The sequence below is a fragment of the Salminus brasiliensis genome, chromosome 17 (genome assembly GCF_030463535.1).
Source record: "Salminus brasiliensis chromosome 17, fSalBra1.hap2, whole genome shotgun sequence".
NCBI lineage: Eukaryota > Metazoa > Chordata > Actinopteri > Characiformes > Bryconidae > Salminus > Salminus brasiliensis.
In genome coordinates, this window is record NC_132894.1 from 3,232,251 (window position 1) to 3,253,464 (window position 21,214).

The window sequence follows — 21,214 nt, forward strand, 5'->3', positions numbered from 1 at the left end:
ATTTACGTCCATAGAGTTCATAACAAATGGTATCATTGCTGTAAACAGATATGCATGTGTGTGTGTGTGTATGTAAATAATGTGTGAAGCTGGATGGTTGTATGTAGTACAGAATATAGAGGTTTGACCTCCAGGTGGCGCACTGAGTGTATGTACAGTCCTCACAGCTCGCTGGTTGCGTGACAGCAAATAATCTCACACCTGCTGAACTAACAAACCATATTTACCTTCCAAACACAGGCATCACTGATTAAAACTCACAAACGGCACAGAGGCGTACTTCTCCCCGTCATTTGATTTATTCAGGGTCAAAGCCTGTCTCACAGAGACCACTTTGAATTACACAGAATACAATAAATAGCTCGAGGGGACTCTTCTGGAGGCGAGATCATTACAAAATACTATTTACAACACTTGAATAGTGCAAAATACACAGAAATGACCATTTTGGAGCATTTTGCATTGTGGTTACTTGAAGGTAATCAGGATCGTGATTAGGACTAGGAAGGTGCCCCGTTGCTGAAGTCAGTACATGATGTTTCTCAAGGTTTCGGAGAAGTCTTGATGGAGCACCTTCAGTTTACAAACCATTCCATCATTTCTGAATCAGGAAATCCTCTGACCTGCACCTGCGTCGCTGGGTACATACAACAAAACAGATCCTCATCCAGGTGGTACACACAGGCGTTGTAGTAGTTCGTAGTAATGAACGCTGGCAGGTCGATGCACGTGAAGACCACCCTCCCCCCCCAAATGTGGAAAACACTTCAAATAGAAAAGGAGCAGCACAGGAGCCCAGAGCAGAAACTCCAAAAGCATCTCTAAGCCACATCCAGGACCACGGACAGCAAAGTTCTGTGCATTTTAGTGGCTTATAAGCATGCCCAAGATGAGCTGAGATGGGTGTGACATCTAGTGGTCCATAGGTCATGTAGCGTGAGATGCTTCAGCAGGTCATGCTCATGAACTCCCAGCCCTGAGTAAAAGGCTTGGTAGCACCATCTAATACTCCAGATATTAACGACAGTTGACCACCTCATGCTCCGCCCACAAACCTAAGCTAAGCTGGACCATGCTATCCCAAAACCGTCCAGATAGCCATTATTATTATTATTATTATTATTATTATTATTAAGTACAAGTTTGTGGGCGTGGCTCGAAGAGGCCAGTACCACACTCGCTCTCTTGTCCTCGCTGGACATTCCTACGCCTTCGTACAGTCTCTACATCCAGGGGTCACCAGTTCTGGTCCTGAAGGTCTGGAGGTCTGGAGTCCACCTCCCACCCCGCCCCTTCTAAACCTGGAACCACCAATCTGCATGGACTCGCCAGACCCTCCAGCGCCAGAATGGACGACCCCCTGGACTCCTTTACACATTAAAGTGCACTGATTCACTTGAAGGATTACAAGACACTCGTTTTTTTTTTTTGGACACGCATTCTCCATGACGACCGTACACGCTCACAAACACACGCGCACACACACACACACACACACACATATATTATCCATGCATATTTTGGACCTTACAATTTTTTTTGTCCAGTTCTTGAAATGAGACTCAAGCGTCTTTCTTTGTCTGTCTTTTTTTTTCGTTCCCGGACTGCTTTGGGGTCTTTCAGCACCAGGTTGCAACAGACCTGCTTCTTCCGGCTGGCGCCGTCATGCAAGCACACCACACCATACACTGTGCTCGTGGTGATTGTTGTTTTTTCGTTGGTTTGTTGCGGTAAATCGAACAAACACCCACTCGGGCTGCATAGAGTGCTGTTTCAAAGCCTCTGGGTGAACATTAGACATCATCATCAGTTCATGTACAGCCGCTGGCTGCGTTGTTCTTTTTTTTTTATCTGATTAAGGAATAGGCATCGACATGTCGAACTACTTTGACCGAAGTAGACCAAAGTATAAAAAAACTAAATAAACTAGAAAACTCGTCTCAAAAACCTGATCGTGATTTTTTTTTGTGCATAGATGCATACATCCAGTAATAGAAAGAGTAAAGGGTTTGCCACCAAGCGCTGATCATTAAAAAAGATCTTGTTTTTTTTTATCATGCCAAAGCGAGGAGTATTTCTGCAACCCTCTGATCTGAGAGAGAGAGAGAGAGAGAAAAAGAGAGGAAAAAAAATCATCTTCGCGAGAGGAGCTCAAGTGATTGCGGTGCTGCTGGGATAGTTTCACAGCCTGAAAGCAGATTCTGATCAAAGGCGTCTAGACGGAAGAGGGATAAATCGGAACAAAATCACAGCGAGGTGTGGATCTTCGAGAATACAGAATACACTGAATGTGCAGCAGCTGAAGAAGAACTGCCCGGCTCGGCCCGCTTCCGCTGTGCGGTCCCGGTTCTTCCCCCTGACTTTGGTTCACCCCGGGGGAAAAGTACAGCAGCATTCGGACTCGTGGCGAGGTCCGATTTCTCGCTGGAGCCCTTTGGTTTCTTGGATTTTCCTCGGAACACAACAGCGAGAGCCCACAGCTAAACAGGCCTGCCACTCAAAGCACTTTGAGGTCGACTGGGATTTCAGAAATTGCGAAATGTGGACTTCAGAGCTGATGTTCTTGTTTTTTGGTACGTCGGCAGGAACCACCTTTCCTCCTCAGGGTCATCAGACAACACAATCTCTCCTTTGCTCTGCTTGGTTATGTGTCCTTGTACCTGTAAGAGAGAGCGAGAGAGATAGAGAGAAAGAGAGGATCTGGCTTAGAAACGTTGTTCCCTTGATTAGAATTAATCTGATTATTATTATATATGACTGAACAGAAATATTATTAACACATTTCCGGGAGTGACCACACAGCAGCTTACCCGCTATGTAGAGTGAATTCGGGCAGAGCCCCTAAAGAGGTCAGCTGCTCCTCCAGAGCCACAATGCGCAGGCCGATGTAGCCAGAAGACAGCAGCAGCAGCACCACCCTATCAACACAAGCAGGAAAGGTTTGTTATTATACATTTTTTGCACATACAGCTACCCAGCACACACATACTCTAAATAGACAAAAGTATTGGGACACCTCCACATTATACCTACAGGAGCTTTTATGTGACCTCCTATTCTAAACCCATTGGCATTAATATGGAGCGGGTCCCCCTTTGCTCTAAGCTCTAACAGCAGCAGCAGGTCTGGAGCTCTGCAGTTATTGGAGACTTCTCTGCACTATGCTCTGAGCTCAGCACTCGGCCCTGACCCCGCTCTGTAGCTTTACGTGGTCTGACAGACACTCGGTGGACACTGAGCTGCTCTCTGTGAGCTGTTCCTCCTAAACTCTTCCACTGTTCAATAATAACACCACTCACAGCTGATGGAGGAAGATCTAGGAGGGAAGGTCTAAATTTCACCAGCTGACTTGTTGTTGTTGGTGCAGCGGTGTCTCCTATTACATACAGAACCACGCTGGAGTTCAGTGAGCTCTTCAGAACCTCCCGTTCTTTCACTGATGTGTGTAAGAAAGGTAGGTAGACTGCAGGACTAGGGGCTTGATTTTATACACTTGTGGTGGCGATGAGACTGAATCAAACAACTGAACTCAACGATTAAGAGACGTCCCAATACTTTTGTCCATAAAGTATATATAGATGCACACAGTACATATACAAACAGATAGAGATTTTAACATGTGTTTGTGTGTAACTCACAGCATTAAGTAGATGAGCAGGAGTGTGTTGAGGTTGGTGGCTTCTCTCTGAATGAGGACAGATCTGGCCCTGTCCGTCACGCTCCACACCCACGACGTTCCTACACACACACACAGAAACACTTATTAGCTAGTCCATATTAGCTAATGCACAAAAATATTTTCTAAGGGCATATCTTTAGGGGTAGGTGTTAAGTGTGTGTGTGTTGTACCTGAGTACTCCTCTGTGGAACTTCCATCTTGTTCTCCATGAGGAACCCTCAAGGTGGAAGGACTTCCACTGGACAGTGTACCTGTGGAACAAAAAAAAGTTTTTATTCAGTAATTCACTTTGTGTTATGATGGATACTAAAGCATCTGGAGCTCTGAAAGACCACAGATGTGGGTTTGCCTCATTTCTCTCACCTCTGTTAAGTCTCGTAGGAGGGGGCTGGAGCACAAGGCCAGAATCTGCCCTGTCCAGCTCTTCAGAGGCATCGGTTAAACTGGACTGGCTGGAGTTCTGCAAAAACAAACACACACAGTGTTTAGCCCTTGAAAGAACGTACAGTGCTACTCTAAGGGTGTAAATCTCTGACTTGCCAGGGCTGGAAGCATGGCATCTGAAATTTCACTTGGAAATTCTTATTTATATATATATATATATATATATATATATATATATATATATATATATATATATATATACCGTAATAATAAGTGCCTTCTAATCAATGCTCTTGAACGGCCACCTTCGGATCAATGGCGTTTACAACTCAGACAGAGGCCAGTACAAGGCCGAGATACTCACCACCAGCTTGCTGTGATCGAAGCTGTTCTCGGCAGAGGAGAAGAGCGGGCTGCTGTTGGCGCTGGCCTCCAGCTGGGGGCAGACGGAGCGCAGCAGCTTGTAGCAGCCCTCGCGGTTCCGCAAAGACACGAACAGATACTGCGGCGGAAACACAAGCACGGTTTAGGAGCGAGGTCCTTCGCGGCACTTTGCGACATAATAACAGTAATTCACTTCAGGTTCATTTCAAACTACACTATTTATATGCATTCGTGGGTTTTGCACTGTCATTACATGGCTCTGTGATTGTACACTTTTTTTTTTCTTAGCTTAGTAGAAGGGCTGCACGACATACAGGACACCGTGCAGACATTTTAGGCCCCTAATCACATTATTTAAGAGAGGTTTAACTGCAGAAGCTCCAGATCTCATGTAAGTGAACATAAATGCAGTAAAAGGGAGAAACAAGAGCTTCTCATTCTGAAGAAAGTAGTGAGATATTGTCAGTGAGCTAGTCTGAAGAACAGAGCTCGATTTCTGCAGGTTTCTCCTGGACACCACCCCCCCCCCAGTCCAGCCAGCACAGCGTGGAGGATGTGTTCAACTCCATCAGCAGCAGCAGCAGCTCACCTGATTTACCATCATTAAGCCCTGATTTACCACCAAACCAGGTGTTGATCTGAGAAGAATTCTAAATAATACTAGACTCCATGAGAGAGATTTTTGGAGATGTTCTAATGAGGAACACAGTGATGGAGAACCACCACCACTTTCTGTAGGAGTGATATTATTAGTGTTTATTCTAATATTAGAGTTTTACTGAGCAGATAAACACTTACTGCCCAGATCAGCAGCTTTCCATTCGGGCTATTTGCACAGTACTGTATATTAATGACAATGCGTTTACGTAATTAAAGTGTTTGTGAGTGTCTCAGGTTAACAAAGATAATTATATAGTCCAATATAATAAAGTATTACTATATAGAATGTGCAATTACACAATTACCACTAAATACAGACTGCACAGTGTCTGTGAGACTGACCTTCTCTCCCACGCTAGTGCGGATGGACAGGGCGTTTGGCACCAGCAGGGCTGTGTTCTGCTTCTTCAAGACATGGATATTAGATACAGGTATCACCACCTATGAGAAATACATTCAATTAACATCAATTACTGTATCTGTATTTCATACATTAATACCAATATACAATCAATCAATTACTGACTAATGGCTGACTCAGCTTTCCCTGATTTGGTCAGTGAACAGCTTTGTTGATTGACCCAATTTCTTTGCTTATGGCTTTGCGTGCTACTGGTCCCGCGTTATGATCCCAAAGGTCAGCTGGCCGACTTTTTAATTACCTTGGTGGCCTTGAGGAGCACAGAGGAGTGAAAGCACACGTTATTCTCCGTGATGTAGAGACGGCCGTGGTAAGGCACCTCTCTCTGCAGGGCACAGATGTAGGCTGGAAAGACACACACACACACACACACTCCGTTACAAAAGCCTTGCACAGCGTTTCCAAGGCCAATGTGACGTTGCAGTATTTTTACAGCCTTTCTGACAGCTGCAGCTGCCCCACCTCCACTCAGCCTTTGCTTAACCTGCACTATTGTGTAAAGGCTTGAGGCAGGCAATTAAGGGAAAGGTCAGTACAGACTCAAACAAACCGGACAAACCGCCTGGTGATCTGACTTCTTCGGACATTAGCTGCCTCAACAATGCCCGCGGTATGCATTTAGGAGGTGGGGAACGTAAATGTTGTACAAGCCCAAGATAACGCATTCATTCAGTGCAGGGGAAAGTAAACACCGCGTTGGGCTACGGATCCCTGATCTGTGTGATGTCTCACCATGTAGCAAGTCTTCGCTCTCTGGGACGTCTGGAAAGAGTTTGTGGAATGTTTTGTTGTGCTTGATGAAGCTCTGTGGAGAAAGCAGAAAGTTAGAGATTAGAATAGAAGGAGGATGTACATTTAAAGCCATGTTATAGTACACTATATGGACAAAAGTATTGGGACACCTGCTCATTTAAACTTCCTTCCGAATTAATTAGTAAGTATAATTATATATATATATCCTGCTTTTGTTGGAGGAACTGTCTCTACTGTCCAGGAAAGAAGTTGGCTTTCTACTAAATTCTGGAGGAACATTGCTTTGAGGATTAGTGAGGTCAGGATGTTGGACGAACACCACCCCAGAGCACCATCATCATTCCAGAGATGCTGGGGGGAGCTTTGTACCCCTCTAGCCCATGCCTGGCATTAGAAATGGTGCCAACAGATTCATGTGTATCTGCTCCAGGGAGTCCTGTAGTCTTTCCTTCTCTAAAGGGACTAGATAAGCTCTTTGTGTGTGTGTGTGTGTGTGTGTGTGTGTGTGTGTGTGTGTGTGTGTGTGTGCATTTGCACATCTATTTCAGCTGTGGGTGCAACTTAACGTAGCAGAATGCATTTGTTACAAGGGGTGTCCACAAACATTTGGACACATAGTGTATTCAAAGTACAGTCATAGTACTTCACATAAAGCAAACTACGTACGCTGTTTGAGTTGATGCTGTCATTTCGTTCCAAAGGCCTGTCTCCTCCAATTGTGAGAGACCTAAAGACAAAGACAAAGGGCGTTCAGACATCTCACAGCACCTCACAGCACCTGCATAGCTTCTAAAACAGCCATGGTGGTTCAGAAGGCTCAGAAGAGCTGAGCCTTGAGTGTTTACAGGAAAATATGGATGAATTAACATCTAGTAAAAGTGGTAGGCTTTATACCTTGGCAGGGCCGGCCTGCTCAAGCTCTTGCTCTGGTGCTGGAGCTCCAACTGGTCTTCCTCCAGGCTGAAGGCCTTCCTGGGCTCCAGCTTCTTCTTCACCGTCTTCCCCTTCTTCGTTTTCGCAGGGAGCGTCCCGGTCTCTGGCTGGTAGCTGTGGAAGAGGAGAGACGAGGTAGGTCATCAGGTCATCATGTCAGCATATAGTCTTACGACAGTGGCTGCATTAAATATGAAGGTTCTAGGAAACCTCTTTAATGAGTATAGAACCTTTATCCTACACTAAGGTTCTTCAGGTCTTAACCCAAGTCAGATCTCGGAGTCTTAATAATGAAGGTTCCCAAATGGTTCCTTAACATGCAGTTCCAGAAAATGACATATCGGGTGTTGAGACTTGACTTTATAATAACTTTCTTTAACCTCAAACCCTATCAAACATCTCAAAGTATTCAAAATGCAGGTTCCGAGATGGTTCTTGGCTCAGACATGCAGTTCTACAAAACCTCTTATGGGTGAAGAACCTTGACCTTATTCTACAGTTCTTTAATCTTGAACTCCATCATACCAAACATCTCAGGGCCTTAGACATGAAGGTTCCTAAGTGGTTCCTGGCTTGGACGTGCAGTTTTATACATTTTTTAAAGATAAAAGAACCTCAGCATAAGGTAAAGGTTCTCACCAGTAAATATATCCCTAGTACTCCATGAGGTTCTTAGGATCTAACCAAGAATTTTTTTTATAACAGCTATCCAAATATGCTTCACTCTATTGAATTAAATAAGTGATTATTCCTACAATAGAATACTGTGTATTGTCGCACTCCCACTATCTGTCTATTGACTGGTGTTGTCTGGGTATGTTCAATCTGGCAGCGCATTGAACCAAGCCGTTACAATGGCCCTCCTGTTCCATTTCACGACCAATAAAACGACAAACAAGACAACCAGCCAGACCGCTGCCAACATCACACTGATGGTCCATCTGGAGGCGGCAGCCATTCAGCTGCTCCAATAGGCCATAGGTGATTTCCACCAGAAGCAGCAAAAGCTATTCTTATCCTTATCTAGAACACCGTTTTATAATCCCACACATTCAGATCCGATCAGCCAGAGACGGGTGAAGATAACCCGTGCTTAGTTTCCAGCCGTTCAAACGGTTCCCCTCCCACATATTCCCTCCAGTGACACATAGTCAGGTGAGTGGTGAGTCCAGGATGACTGAAAATGTCCCACGCCTTATTACGGAAACGCTTTCATCCCCTTCCAGATATCTTTTATTGGCTGTTTAACTTCCTTCATCTTCCTTAATCAGCCTTATCTCAGAATCAAGCTTACAATATCTCCACTCCGATCTCAGCAGCACGGCTACTTATAGGAGGACGGCGACCTCTAATATAAACACACCATCAAATTCTCCCGAGCCGTAGGATCAGAGCCGACTCCTTACCTGTACACATGATTCTCAAATCGTCGGGATAATCTCAAACTCAGAGATCTATTCATAGCCCGTAATCCTTCAGAGTATCAAACAAACAAACAAAGAGGTTGATTTCACGCCATCACGCTGTAATTCCCAGATCCAGGCTCAGAAAAAAATATAAGAAATTAATCAAATAATAGGGCAAAAACTCTCTCTGAACAGCTCGCGTCAGTCGGCCCCTGTGGGTGCAGAGTGAAAGCAGATTCCTCACAATACGGTTTCTTGAAAGAGGTGGGTCCTGACCCGAAAAGGTGTGACGCTGCATGGTGTGATGTAATGGAATGCTTCTAACAAATGCACACAATACACCGTGCGCAAGCACACAGGTGAGGGCTTGCTGAAATCAGCCCCGCCCAGTCAGTCCTGCTGCGTTTCCTATAACTCGGAAGTCTGACGTGTACAGATGCCTTGGATTTTGTTATGAGAAGATGTGTGAAAAGTATACATTTGATTTGTGCCATTTTTATAAGTTTTGAGAGCACTGTCAAAACATGTACTTAAAGTACTAAAATATAGTGAATTACATCAAAGTAAATACCATAACAGATCAAATAAAGTCAAGATTTTTAGTTTTTACATTACAGTACACTAGAAAGCTGGATGCGACACTTTATTATGTGTAAAACTGGAGCAACTGTGTAGTCATGGTCAGCTCAATTTTACACTGAGTTATAGAATATTTAATTTTAAAATGAAGTATAATACAATATACCAAATATATTACATATAACATTAAATATGGGAATTAAAGAACAAAATAATATCATGTACCCATTTTAATTCTTAAATACAGTAATGAAGCACAATGACTGTACTGTATAACTTAAAATAAATAAATAAATTTGATTAATTTAACAGTTAATTTAGTAATGTCACATTAATAACTCTGTTTCTGTTCAGGATTTTCACTTAATTAAATTAATTTATTACCCGTTTTCTCCCCAATTTACATCCTCAGCTAGTTTAAACAGACTGAAACTCAAAGCTCCTCTAATCTTAGACTCTCCTAAAACCAAGTCAATATGCAGACCATAATACTCTACACTTCGCCCAAGTCCTCTCAGAAGAGGAGGGTCTTCAGTCTGGGTTTGAGGACAGCGAGCGTTGGACTCTGCTGTTCGGACACCCAGGGGAAGTTCGCTCCACCACTTCGGTGCAGGACAGTAAAAAGTCTGGACGCTCGTCTTCCGTGGATCTTTAAGGATGGCGGGTCGAGCCGATCCGTACTTGAAGCTGGAAGGGCTCTTGATGCAGATCGGCTTTTGACCATCGCAATCACATGCATCACCCCCGACACTAACGAGGGCAAGACCAAAACACGCCCCCTCCGACAGCTAGCCACACCCCTTTTTCGAACTGCCTCCGATGCGACATCACCAGGCAACCAACCACCGCGCCTGGAGGCTCCCTGGCTCTGACGTACCGGCCAGCAGACGCCAGTGACGGCCAGCGCTGGCCAGCGCCGAACTAGAGTGATGTGGGGGTAGAGAGCGCCATCTACCCACCCTAAAGAGAGCAAGGCCAGTGGCGCGCTCTCTCTCTGGGCCCCGGCAGCGTGATCGGGATACGATCAGGATCTTCACTGTTATTAAGCTGTACGACATTAAATTTGATTCAAACTTTATTAAAACACACTGGGATCAGTTAGACCCCCTGATTCCTGCAGCACTGAAGGATCAGTATACAGACAAAGTAATGGGATGATGTATGTGTGCATCTGGGAGGGGTTTGACTAATGACAGCTCTGCTCTCCCTCAGAACCGCCCGAGCAGAAAAATTAGAGAGAGAGAGAGTGGGAGTGAACATCCACTTCCTGGGTGTCGTCTCCCTACTGCTTTTGGAAGTGCGGTTCTGTGGAGGGCAGCGAGGGCGCGGGCTGTCTGTGTTTACATCCTGCAGGCTGCGATCAGACAGCAGGTAAAAGATTAAGGCCCTGATCAAGCCTTGTGTATTTCAGGGGTGAGAGAGAAGGTCTCTTTATGCAGTGTGTATCTCCGCCCTCTCTGGGGGTCCGAAACTCTGGCTAGCGTTGGTCTCCACAGTACGTAAACGAATGGCATTGAGCGCCTGTCCTCCGTCTGATTTGCTGTTTTGCTGTTTTGTGCATGCAGGTCAGTTCAGCAGTGTGGCCTTGCTCAGCTTGATATCAGATACAGGCCAAATTAGGAAGACTCAGATTATGGCCCATTTGCGGCCTTCGTTCCAAATCCAGACCACGGCCTCAGATCCGTTGCGGTGCGCCACGGCTACCTGCTTAAAATGTGAGCTCTGAAACAGCAGCTATGAATGCACATGAAAATGATTAGACATCGGCATCGACCCACAATTTGGGACGGGCCTCAGCTCGCAGCACATTTAAATGTGTGGGCGCCTGGGCCGGGCCGACACCAGCCACAGCTGAGCGAAGAACCGGCGTCAGCCTGAATATCTCTGCTGCCTTCCGTCATTCTCGTTATCGCAGGCAAAGATATCCAAGGTGCTGCAGTCATCATAAAGTGCGATTCAGATGAATCACTGGTTGGATTGATTGGTGCACTCGTGTCCTACTGCAGAGCCAAGGCTGTGAGCCAATAGTCAGTCTATGGCTTAAGCCAGAGGAAGCTGCCCACAGCTGGTTTCATGGCTAATGACAAGAGACTAGAAAAAGTAGGTCTGGGCCTTGGAGGAAGGGTGGGTGAGTAACTCATTGGTTGACTCTGGTACATTTGGGCTAATTGCTCCACCTCCAGAAAGTTGGCCAAAAAAAGTCAAAAGTAAGAATTCATCAACAGCTTTTGGTTACGTAAAAAGAAAAAAAAGGTTCCCCCGGTTCCCTCACTGGCTGTTATATGATCCCTTATTCAAATCACGTTCCTTTTATGGAGAAGCAAAGATCAGATTACTCCACTTCCATAGGTGCATTCATACGAGCGTGAGATCAGGCCATGTCTGTTTACTTTCAAAGACGTCCCGGAAGGTGGTGACTTGTCACACCTGATAAATGCTGCAGAACCACGATTCATCAGAAACGAGAGTGAAAGTCTGTTCTTGTGGTCAGCAGGTTAAAAAAAAGCTTCTAGCAGTTCTGAAGCTTAAACCGCATCAGCAAACCAACTGCTAAGCTGACATGCAACGGGCACTGGCACATGCTAAGGGTGGATTCATGTTACAAAGAAAGTTCACGCTCTGCACTGTGCGTCAAACTAGAAAAATAAAAGCCTGAAGCTCCTCTTCTGAGAGTCATCTGATAGGTCACATTACAACAAACGGTAATTGAACTGGCTGAGATTTGGATCAGCAGCTTTTGGGCTGGCAAGCAGGAAGACCACAATAAACATCCTGAGAAGGTCGGAGATGTTTTGAGCTCATTTTGTATTGGTGCCAGTTTACACACACACACACACACACACACACACATACACATACACATATATATATATATATATATATATATATATTTTATGTTCAATCATTATTTAAGTACAATATTTAAAGACTATTTCACAACACACAATACTTATTGCAATATTTGGCACAAAATGCACCAGTAGTGACCGATTCTTAAGTGTGCAGTTGGTCAGTCTTCTTTGGTCAGCACTAACGACATCCTCGATACGATCGCTTGTATCACGATGAGGCAATTTAATCACAATTTTGATGAAATATCATCACATTGCCCACCCTCCTCGACCTATTCCTTCAAATCTATGATTTTAAAATCATGCAACTGGACTGACTTACGCTCTTTTCCTTCCTTTTCTATTTATTTATTTTAGCTAAAATTATTTTGGCTTTAGATCAAAAAATGTATCTGATGGAGAAACGTTGTGTTATTATTTTACAATTTATTTGCAGATTAAGATTATATTGTTTTATTTGTGTTTAGATTTTGTTATTTTTATTTAAATTAGGTTATATGTTTGTGGGTTTGGGTTTGATCTTTTATTAGATAATATTAATATTCATATATGTTTGTGTGTGTGGGGGGGGGGCTGGTCTTACTTTTGGGGTTAAATTTGGCTTAGTTTTGTTTGCTGTAACTTTTCAATTGCTAAAAGAACCATTAGATCAAGTGAAGCCTTTAAAAGGTTCTTTACATTCACACATTTCTGTACCGATATGGTTCTTTATGGAAGCAAAAGTGGTTCTTCTATGGCGTCACTTTTTTTTTTACTATTTATTTCTAATAGTAAACTCTTGTAGGGGATTCTTTGTAGAACCTTTTCAAATAACCAAGTCAAAGAACCCCTTTTTTGGTACAATATAGGTCCATCTTAGCTTGAGTGAATTATAAAATGGTGCAAAATAAGAAGAAACAGTGCCAATAAAGAAACTACAGTGTCTTTTCACACGTACGCCATCACATCCAGTCCGGGTACAGGCAGTACAGTCCTAGCGGAGGCGGTAATTAATCACCTAGGAAAGCAAAATGCCTGCCATGAGCCTCCAGGCTCCTCTTGTGCAGCAAGGCCTCTGCTGTTGAACTCTGATCCATTTAAAACCTGAAGATTGCGCAGTTTCACAATCAAGATTAGAGCCCGACAAGCTGCAGAAACCTGGATTATCCGTCTTCTGACCAAGTCCGACATGGCAAATCAACCTGAATGTCCACCCCATATGATTACTGATCTATCTGAACTAAAGAGGACGGTAATGGGACAGCAGGGACTTGCACAAACAAGGAAGTCAGTCAACGTGTAGTTTTTTTTGTGCGTTAGCCAAAGGCCTTGAACTTTCATCGCACTTCCATTGTCCCAGAAAAATAAGAGCGTAGCCTTTCCAGCTGACATGGTCGATGTGTCGTCAGCAGCGCTATAGAAGGACCCGAGCGATCCGAATGCACCGGGAACACAGGGTATCAAGGAAAAGGCACTCAATAAGGCACACAAAAAGTGCATGCTCTCACTTCCCCAATGAAGAACCTATAAGACCTATAGAGAAGCCCATGCTGAAGTCTGATTACCTACGAAACGCTACTCTCCAGGACTTGCAACACCTGGCGTGCAACAGCTGTTCCTGCCTGCCCCCAGTCCCTGGGAAAAACCAACACCACTACCCGTGAAAAGTAAACGAACACCCCTACCTCTCCACTTCCTCTCCCTCCACAGCATCTGCTGGCTCCACAATGCTCGGGATCTTCTCGTTCTCCATGACGGACGGGCCTGGCGAGTGTTCTCCGCTTCTCTAGACTCAAGGAATGGCCCTCGACCTCTCACCAGCCGGGAGGAACGTTGCGGCTGGGTCTAAAGGTCTCTCTCTCTCTCTCTTTTTTTTTTTACAGCGGCTGCTCGCACACAAACAAAGCTGTAGCGTTTGAATGGCGAGCTCACAGTGAGCTTAAAGAGAGAATAACGGCAGAGGAGATCTCGAACCGTCTCGCGCTGCTCAGCTGGTGTTTCCTTGGAAACAAGAGGACTGTGTAAGGATCTGTGGGAGGTGGAAAGTAACGCAGTGCCATTGCTCTTTCTTATTTAAATGCCATCAAAGCAAGGGCAGGAATGCAAAGCACACAAGAGTGGAACAATAGGAGCCCTCACAAAGGGCATTGTAATGTCGGTTCTCTCTTTGTTCTATAGTAATAGTAATCTTGAGAGCAAGCAGAAGGGACCTAGAACTGGGAGAGGAAGGTCTCAGGAAGCCCTGGAACAGAACATCTAAGCGGTTGGGTTTCAGATATCACAGATCTGAGAAACACACATCTTTAAAATGCAGGTGCCACAAGTGGTTCTTTGAGCAATGCCAGAACTGTTTGATTGAGTAGGAGTGTGAAGAACCTTTTAAAAAAGGTCTTCAGAATCCAAAAGCGGTTCTTCCTTTGTAGAACCTCGATCCTTCAAGTTCCAGAACCGTCTCGTGATCCCAGCGAGGTTGGTAATGTGGGCCACGGAGGCTGTCACGGCTCCATTGATCCCAAGAGCCTACTTACCTACAGTGTGATCCCAAACGTCCAGCTGACGGGCAGATTGAGTCATCCAGTTAACGTCACTTACCTCACCGCTCATCTCAAACGAGGTGATGCGTCAAGCTGCTTTTGCCGGAGTCTTCAATGGAGGCACGTCAGCTTGTTTATGTCCCAGTCAGGCCAAAGGACCGTCACCCGCAGGGCTTATGCATCAGCAGATGCGAGTAGGGGATTTAGAGGTTGGTGGAAAACTAGACCATGTAAGGGCAACATATTGACGATCCAGCCAGTACCAGTATCAGTACCACAAGCATCTCAAATCACTCAAAGTGCCAAAGGGGCTTATTTGGAGTGCCATTGTTTTGCTAAATAACCCCTAAATGGATCATTCCTTATAAAAACCATTTGGAAAAATGAACTGTGTGGATGTGAAGAACCTTTCTGAACCTAAAGGAACCTCCACGCCTTCCTAGAATTGCATCTGCAAGAACCATTAGGGAACCTGCATTTCTAAAAATACTATGCTGCTGAATGGAGCACCATGATCGTTCCAGAGAACTGCTCCACAGCTCAATGTCAACATCAGTGTCAGCAAAGGGTGCAACTTAAAGTAGCTGAATGCATTTCTTAGAAGGGGTGTCCACAAACATTTGGACATATCATGTGTCTACACCGATTTTCCCACCGCTGTAGCGCTGAGCCAAGTTCCTGTTTATAAGAGTATACTGTTGCATACTGTAATCATGTCCCCTTATGGCTTGTGCCTATCGCCCCGCGCCGAGACAGCATGTACTGTAATGAAGCTAGACTGGCACGGCCCTGATACCAGCGGCGCTGGATCCATTTCCAAGGTTACGTTCGTGAGGAGCAGTCTTACGGGGAGAGCATTTACACCCAGACCCCTCTGACAGTCCTCGCTGCCAGGACCACCAGTCGGGACACTGAGGACACGGTTGTTTGCTTTTTGCTGGAGTGTAATTTCAGATGCTGTGCTGCAGCTCCACTTAATCCAGTCTAGGAAACGATTGATCTCTCCCAGGATCTCTTACTGATGAGGTGGCATAAGGAGCTCAGACGTTGAGCAAGCCTCGTCCTTTGCAGATTAGATGAATGTTGAATGAGGTGTGTCCACAGCAGGCGCTGAAGTGAGGACAGGTCCAGAGAGAGGTAAAATACAGCTCCAAAAAGAAGCAATGCTCATGACTGTTAGCGCAGTCCTTATTTTCATTACTCAGGTCGACTTCAGGTTATTTGCAGAAGGAAGGCACAGCTTGGACTCCTTGTAATAAAGAGGGGGCATTGTGTCCATGCTACTGAAGACGTGGAAAAGCCAAAAGCCATAAAGTCCACTGAGAAACCATGTTTTTTACTCAACTGAGTCAATACACCCTTTTCGGCCCACCACCCTCAGCAGAAATTGATTAAAGAGTCCAAGGAATTGGCCATTTTATCATTTCTGGTGCTATACTTTCTTGTAGAACCATCTACAAGAGGTTCTCCATCATGGAGAACAACCATTTAACCAGGCAACAAATCATTTTAGGACTAAATGGTTATTTGAGCCATCCTGGCCCTGGTCCTCAGGAACCCTGGAAAAACACTTTTTCAACCACCTCAAACGGTTCTTTGAGGGCTTCCTTAAGCTGAGAACCCCCCCCCCCCCCACCCAGTGTACTCACTTACTCAATAAAGGTGCCACAGAGAACCCCCTTTTCACTTCCCCAGCAAAGTTGATGATTTTTTAGAAAAATGAGACGTGTGAGCTTGAAGAACCTTAGTTCTTATAGTTTAAGGAACCTCCACATAATGTAAAGCATCTAGAAAGAACCCATAAACTGGTACAGAACCGTTCTCTGAACCTTAAAGTTTCTCACTCCCAAATTTCTTAAAATAACGTTCTCCATGAAACCCCTAATGGTACTCTTAAGAGAGTTATGGTCAAGAGTGAGACACTTTGGCTAAACCAAGGTCCCAATTTGGTAGTGGTCCCAAATCTCCTTATGCTCCTTCAAAGAAGGTTCTCTGGGTTCTCAAACCAGGCTCTTCAAAAGCATTGCTCACACAACCCTTAACATCACGATGAACGCTGTACAGGCTGAAACGAGAGGCGAGAGACGAACAGGGTGGATGTAGTGGGCGGTTCTTTAAAGGAGCAAAGTGGTCAGTTCAGACCAAACACCAATCGCTGAGGCGACAACAATGTGCCGCTTGTGGCCAAAGGCCCGGCCTCTTCGCAGAAGGGACGTTTGTGTGAGTCATGTGGCACGATGCATCACACCAGCTTCCTCCGACTGACTGTCTGCACAGAGGGGGCCTTTCTTCCTCCTGCCTAATGGGCTCAACAATGTGATGCCTGGAATTCCCACCTGAATCTCACATGATTCCCGGAGCTTGTTTTTAAAACACACACACACACACACACACACACACACACACACAAAAAAAAAACAGCTACAGGAAAACCTGTGCAAACAAACCATCAGCCATATCATTAAAACCACCGACAGGTAACTTATCTAGTTCCCATGGCTTGTGTCCAGGTGGTGGGGTCTACATATTAGACAGCCAGTGAAGAAACTGTCACTTCTCGAAAGCGATGAAGGACTGGAAGCAGGTATAACGGAATCTGAGAATCTGAGACACTTTGACGAGAACCAAACTGCGACGGCTAGACGACAAACCGGGTCAGAACATCTCCAAAACATCAGGCAGGTTACCAGCATGTAGTGGTCAGTACCTCCTAAAAGTGCTCCAAGGATCACTGACGTTCATAGAGGCCCCACCTCACAACGTTACAGGCACAACATGGACAAAAGTATTGGGACACCTGCTGATTCACTGTTTCTTCTCTGCTTATGTTGTGAGTAATTGTCTCTACTGTTCAGGGAAGAAGGCTCTAGTGAGGTCAGGATGTTGGATGATCACCCCCTCACCCCTTCACAAAAGTATTGGAGATGGAGCACCATCATTCCAGATTCTCCAGCTCTTCAACTGCTCCACGGTTCTCCTGCACATGCCTGGTGTATATAGTGTGTAAAAGCCAGTCAGAAATACTTCTGTACGTCGCTCTAGATTACACTAGAACTGCTGAACGCTCAATGCTAAACACGTAAGAAAAACGGTTATTTCCAAACAATCAGTCACAAGCTTTCGTTATTTATCACTGCAGCCAAAGCAAAACAAAAGTCACCAAAGCTGGAATTTACAATTCATCAACCAGCACTAAAACGAGGATATGATTCTCTGGTTGGAGGTTTTACAGTTCCCAGAAACTCCAGCGCAGTCCGGCCTGAGAAAATGAAACTATAAGTCACACCAACAGAGTTTCGAGTGTGAGCTTCAGCCTCTCCTGCACTGAAAAGCCTTCATGAAACCCTTCCTGAACTTTGGCTAAGCTTGGAGGTCCACACCATGGGCAGAAATCGTTAGCATGCTCCTGAGAAGCACTCTTTCCCAGGTGTGGCTACATGCTTTCACAGTTACCAACTGACCTATGAGCCTCCAATGTTGGTGTGAAGCAACTGGGCGCATTTCTCCATCTCTCCGGCCTTTGATTGGTGGGATCTTAAGCTTGCAGTTACAGTCCAACAACCCATCCCTGCTCATTTACACACATTTCCAATAGGTTAGTTAATCGTCGTTACCACATAAGTCACAGATGTTACTCAATCACATGGTTTAAGATTAATAACTGAATTATATGAATGGGTTTGTGCTGATAGGACTTAAAATACCCACATTTTCAGGCCTTTACAATCCATTTTTGATATTTTCAGTTGCGTATTTAAGCTAGAATTAATCTGCACATGCCACAAAGTATTAAGTGAATATATCTAATCATAAACATTATATATTATAATAACATTAGTGATGTATACAAATATATAGCATCAAATTAGCGTGTGGGTGTTTTTGATCATTTGTTAATATTTCCACAGTACTGTACGTATCGACTGTACTGAAATCAGTACACTCTTTACAGCCATTGTAGAGTCTGCCGTCATTTTCCAAGCACAAGGGCCTGTAACCTGACCCCTTCTGGAATCCGCATGAGCCCAGACAGGCCGCAAAGTCGCCAGCACCTGGTATACCAGCTGCAGAAAGGGGACGAAAATAGAGCCTAAACCACAACAAACACTGTAAAGGTGCCGTAGATGCCCTGCGAGCTCATCCCTTTGACTACAGGAATACCTGTCAATCTGACCCACTTGCAAGGTATTAATTATGCAATGCCATCCAGTGCCTGATGTAATTAGATTAGAGACGCTGATTGGGGACACGGCCGTTTAAAACGGACACAAGAAAACAGAAAACAAAGCTCGGGGAGAACGCGTGAACCGCCCAGTTGGGCCGTCAATTAACACTTAGACAACCTCCACACACCAAATGGAAGCCCACTCGGGGCAGGAATGTGTGGTCATGATAAGGAATTCACACCTTTAATCACTTCTAAGTGACTTGAGATTGCTCTGCGTCAAACCAAATGGCCTCTACTTCTCATTAAGGCCTTCTATTAGTCTTGAAGCTGATGATGACTTAGGAGGTCCTTTATATGTGGATGCTGGAGAGGCCTCACACTGATGGCTCATCAGTAGCAGGACTGGACAAGATCAGGATCAACGTTGTTTTCCACCATTTATTGAACCAACCGTGAGCTCCGGCACGAAATAAGAGCGGGACTGTGCCAAGCCTTAAAGTAGCCCCTTAAGTACCCAGGTGAGCAGATTACATCCGCAACGAGAGCCAAGAAGGAATCAAACCGACCGGAATACACAAACACTACAACTCACCACAACTAGACCGGACTGGAATTTTCAACATGACATCTCTAACTATGGACCTAGATCCACTTATAACCACGACCCGAGAGTAACCTTCGGCCTCCAAATCCGCAGGAGACAAGAATACACAGCTAGCAGTGGTACATTCATTAACCTAGTACTATACTAGAGCTGAACGATATTGTAAAAGTATTATATATATCATATCACAATATTTTATAGCTCCATTTATCAGAATATATGATTTTTTTTTATCATCACAGACTAAATACATCCCTAGCGACAGATTCTTAAAAAACTACTACTCAGTCTGGGAGAGTCACTATCTAAATACAGTGATTTCTACTCAACATCATCTGCTGCTCTTCATCTAATTAAATCAGTCTAATTACACGCAGCTGATCAGTGTTTATTAAGCACTGCCCATGTCCTCCCCATGCTCATGTCCATCACGATAACAAAAATCCATCCCCATACGATCCAATATCGTCACATTTCCCAGCTCTATATTATACACAGTACGCGGTTTGGACCAGACTGATCCATTCCAGTATCACCAGAAGCAAATATTACACTACTTTTGACACTAGCTGGAATAGATCACATATATATTTTGTGATATTCTATAACCTTCTATAACTCTAATATTTACATTTCCATCCAGTTAAACCCAGCTCATCCTGCTTTGGGTGCAGTGCCTAGGTGACCTATCTAATGTCCCAGTGTGAGATGGGTGGATCTAAAGAAAATCAATCAATCAATTTCAACAACATAAATATCAATTCTGGAAGAATATCAAGTCTTTTCTCATGAAAAAAAAAACAAACAAACAGCAATTTATCCATAAAATTAGCAGATCAGCTTCCTGTTCCACTGAAACACTGCAGCTCTGTTAGCTGGAAGAGGGCACAGCTTTCTCGACACCATGACGTCACCACGAACTCCAGTCCCTTTCCTAAGGATGCTCTAAAGGACAGCTCACTTTTATACTACCTAAATAAATAGGAGCCAATGATAGCTTAGATCAACACATTAACATTGGTCAACATAGTGTACAGTATACAATACAGTGGGCAGGAGTTACAGCCAGCTGTACAAGCTAAACAGAGTGGCTATCTAGAGGTTCTGGACCAGCCTAAATCACTTATGCTAAAGTTTCAGTCTAACTATGAAATATTACAGCACTTTTTATTGTCAGGGATATAGCTACATATATTTCGTGATATTTACCATTAAGTTAAACCCAGCTAGTTAATCCAGCCCTGGCTGTAGTGTAAACAGTGATATAAATGACTTTATTAAAAACGCAAATAAGCTTAAAAACGTTATTTTATAAATCATTTTTGCACTTTTCCGAGTCTTAAAACGTAAAAACTACGAGTTTAAAGTTAAAAAAGATTAAAATCAGAATAAATGAGCAGCGGAAGTGAAGCCAGGGTGCGATGGGTAATTCCGTTAGCATAGCTAGCGCTTAGCTGGTTAGCTAGCTCGCTCGCTCACTCACCTCTCCTTCATTAAATGCTTGATTCGGAATATCGCTTTCTCGTCGATTTTTCTTAAAAATGTCTTTAATCTCTCTCTCTTGTTTTCAAGCATTCTTCCTCCAGCCGGTGTCCGCCGTACACCTCCAAAATACAGCCCCCTATTCCAGCCTCCCGGTTTATCTGACCGCCGCTGCTCCCCTCCTCCCTCGTATGCTGATTACAATGAGCCAAAATCGGACCAAGTCCTTTCCACCAATCAGAGGCGGCCCACGTTAAAAAAAAACCCGTCATGTCAGTAGCGTCCGCCAATCGGCGCGGGGCTCTCGAATTCAGGACCGCCCATTGCCTTATATGGAGGAGGCACATGTTCCAGCGTTAAGAATGGAGTGTGGAGGCTTGGGTGGGGAACAGAGAA

General features: G+C 44.5%; 1 protein-coding gene across 3 annotated transcripts; it reads right to left on the reverse strand.

Moving 5' to 3' along the window:
* Positions 1-293: 293 nt before the first annotated feature.
* Positions 294-20,995, reverse strand: LOC140537763 (GRAM domain-containing protein 2B). Of its 3 annotated transcripts, none has more exons than XM_072659999.1 (12): positions 20,820-20,995; positions 7,176-7,328; positions 6,948-7,008; positions 6,261-6,333; positions 5,770-5,873; positions 5,450-5,548; positions 4,428-4,565; positions 4,043-4,139; positions 3,850-3,930; positions 3,639-3,738; positions 2,811-2,918; positions 294-2,660 (listed from the first exon to the last, which is right to left on the reverse strand). In XM_072659999.1, the coding sequence occupies exons 1-12, from the start codon at positions 20,909-20,911 to the stop codon at positions 2,645-2,647; spliced, it is 1,122 nt and encodes a 373-aa protein (XP_072516100.1). In that variant the 5' UTR covers positions 20,912-20,995; the 3' UTR covers positions 294-2,644. The 3 variants fall into 3 exon arrangements, with proteins under 3 accessions (XP_072516100.1, XP_072516101.1, XP_072516102.1); XM_072660000.1 differs by lacking the exon at positions 20,820-20,995 and adding an exon at positions 13,716-13,972; XM_072660001.1 differs by lacking the exon at positions 20,820-20,995 and adding an exon at positions 8,621-8,882.
* Between the last annotated feature and the right edge of the window lie 219 nt (positions 20,996-21,214).

What these genes read in the sequence shown, in the direction of transcription:
- LOC140537763 (XM_072659999.1), bottom strand. Translation starts at nt 20,911, where the DNA reads ATGCTTGAAAACAAGAGAGAGAGATTAAAGACATTTTTAAGAAAAATC. An exon ending in AAGCATTTAATGAAGGAGAG is followed by an intron (nt 7,329 to 20,819) that starts GTGAGTGAGCGA and finishes CCTCTTCCACAG; the next exon opens with CTACCAGCCAGAGACCGGGA. An exon ending in AGCAGGCCGGCCCTGCCAAG is followed by an intron (nt 7,009 to 7,175) that starts GTATAAAGCCTA and finishes CTTTGTCTTTAG; the next exon opens with GTCTCTCACAATTGGAGGAG.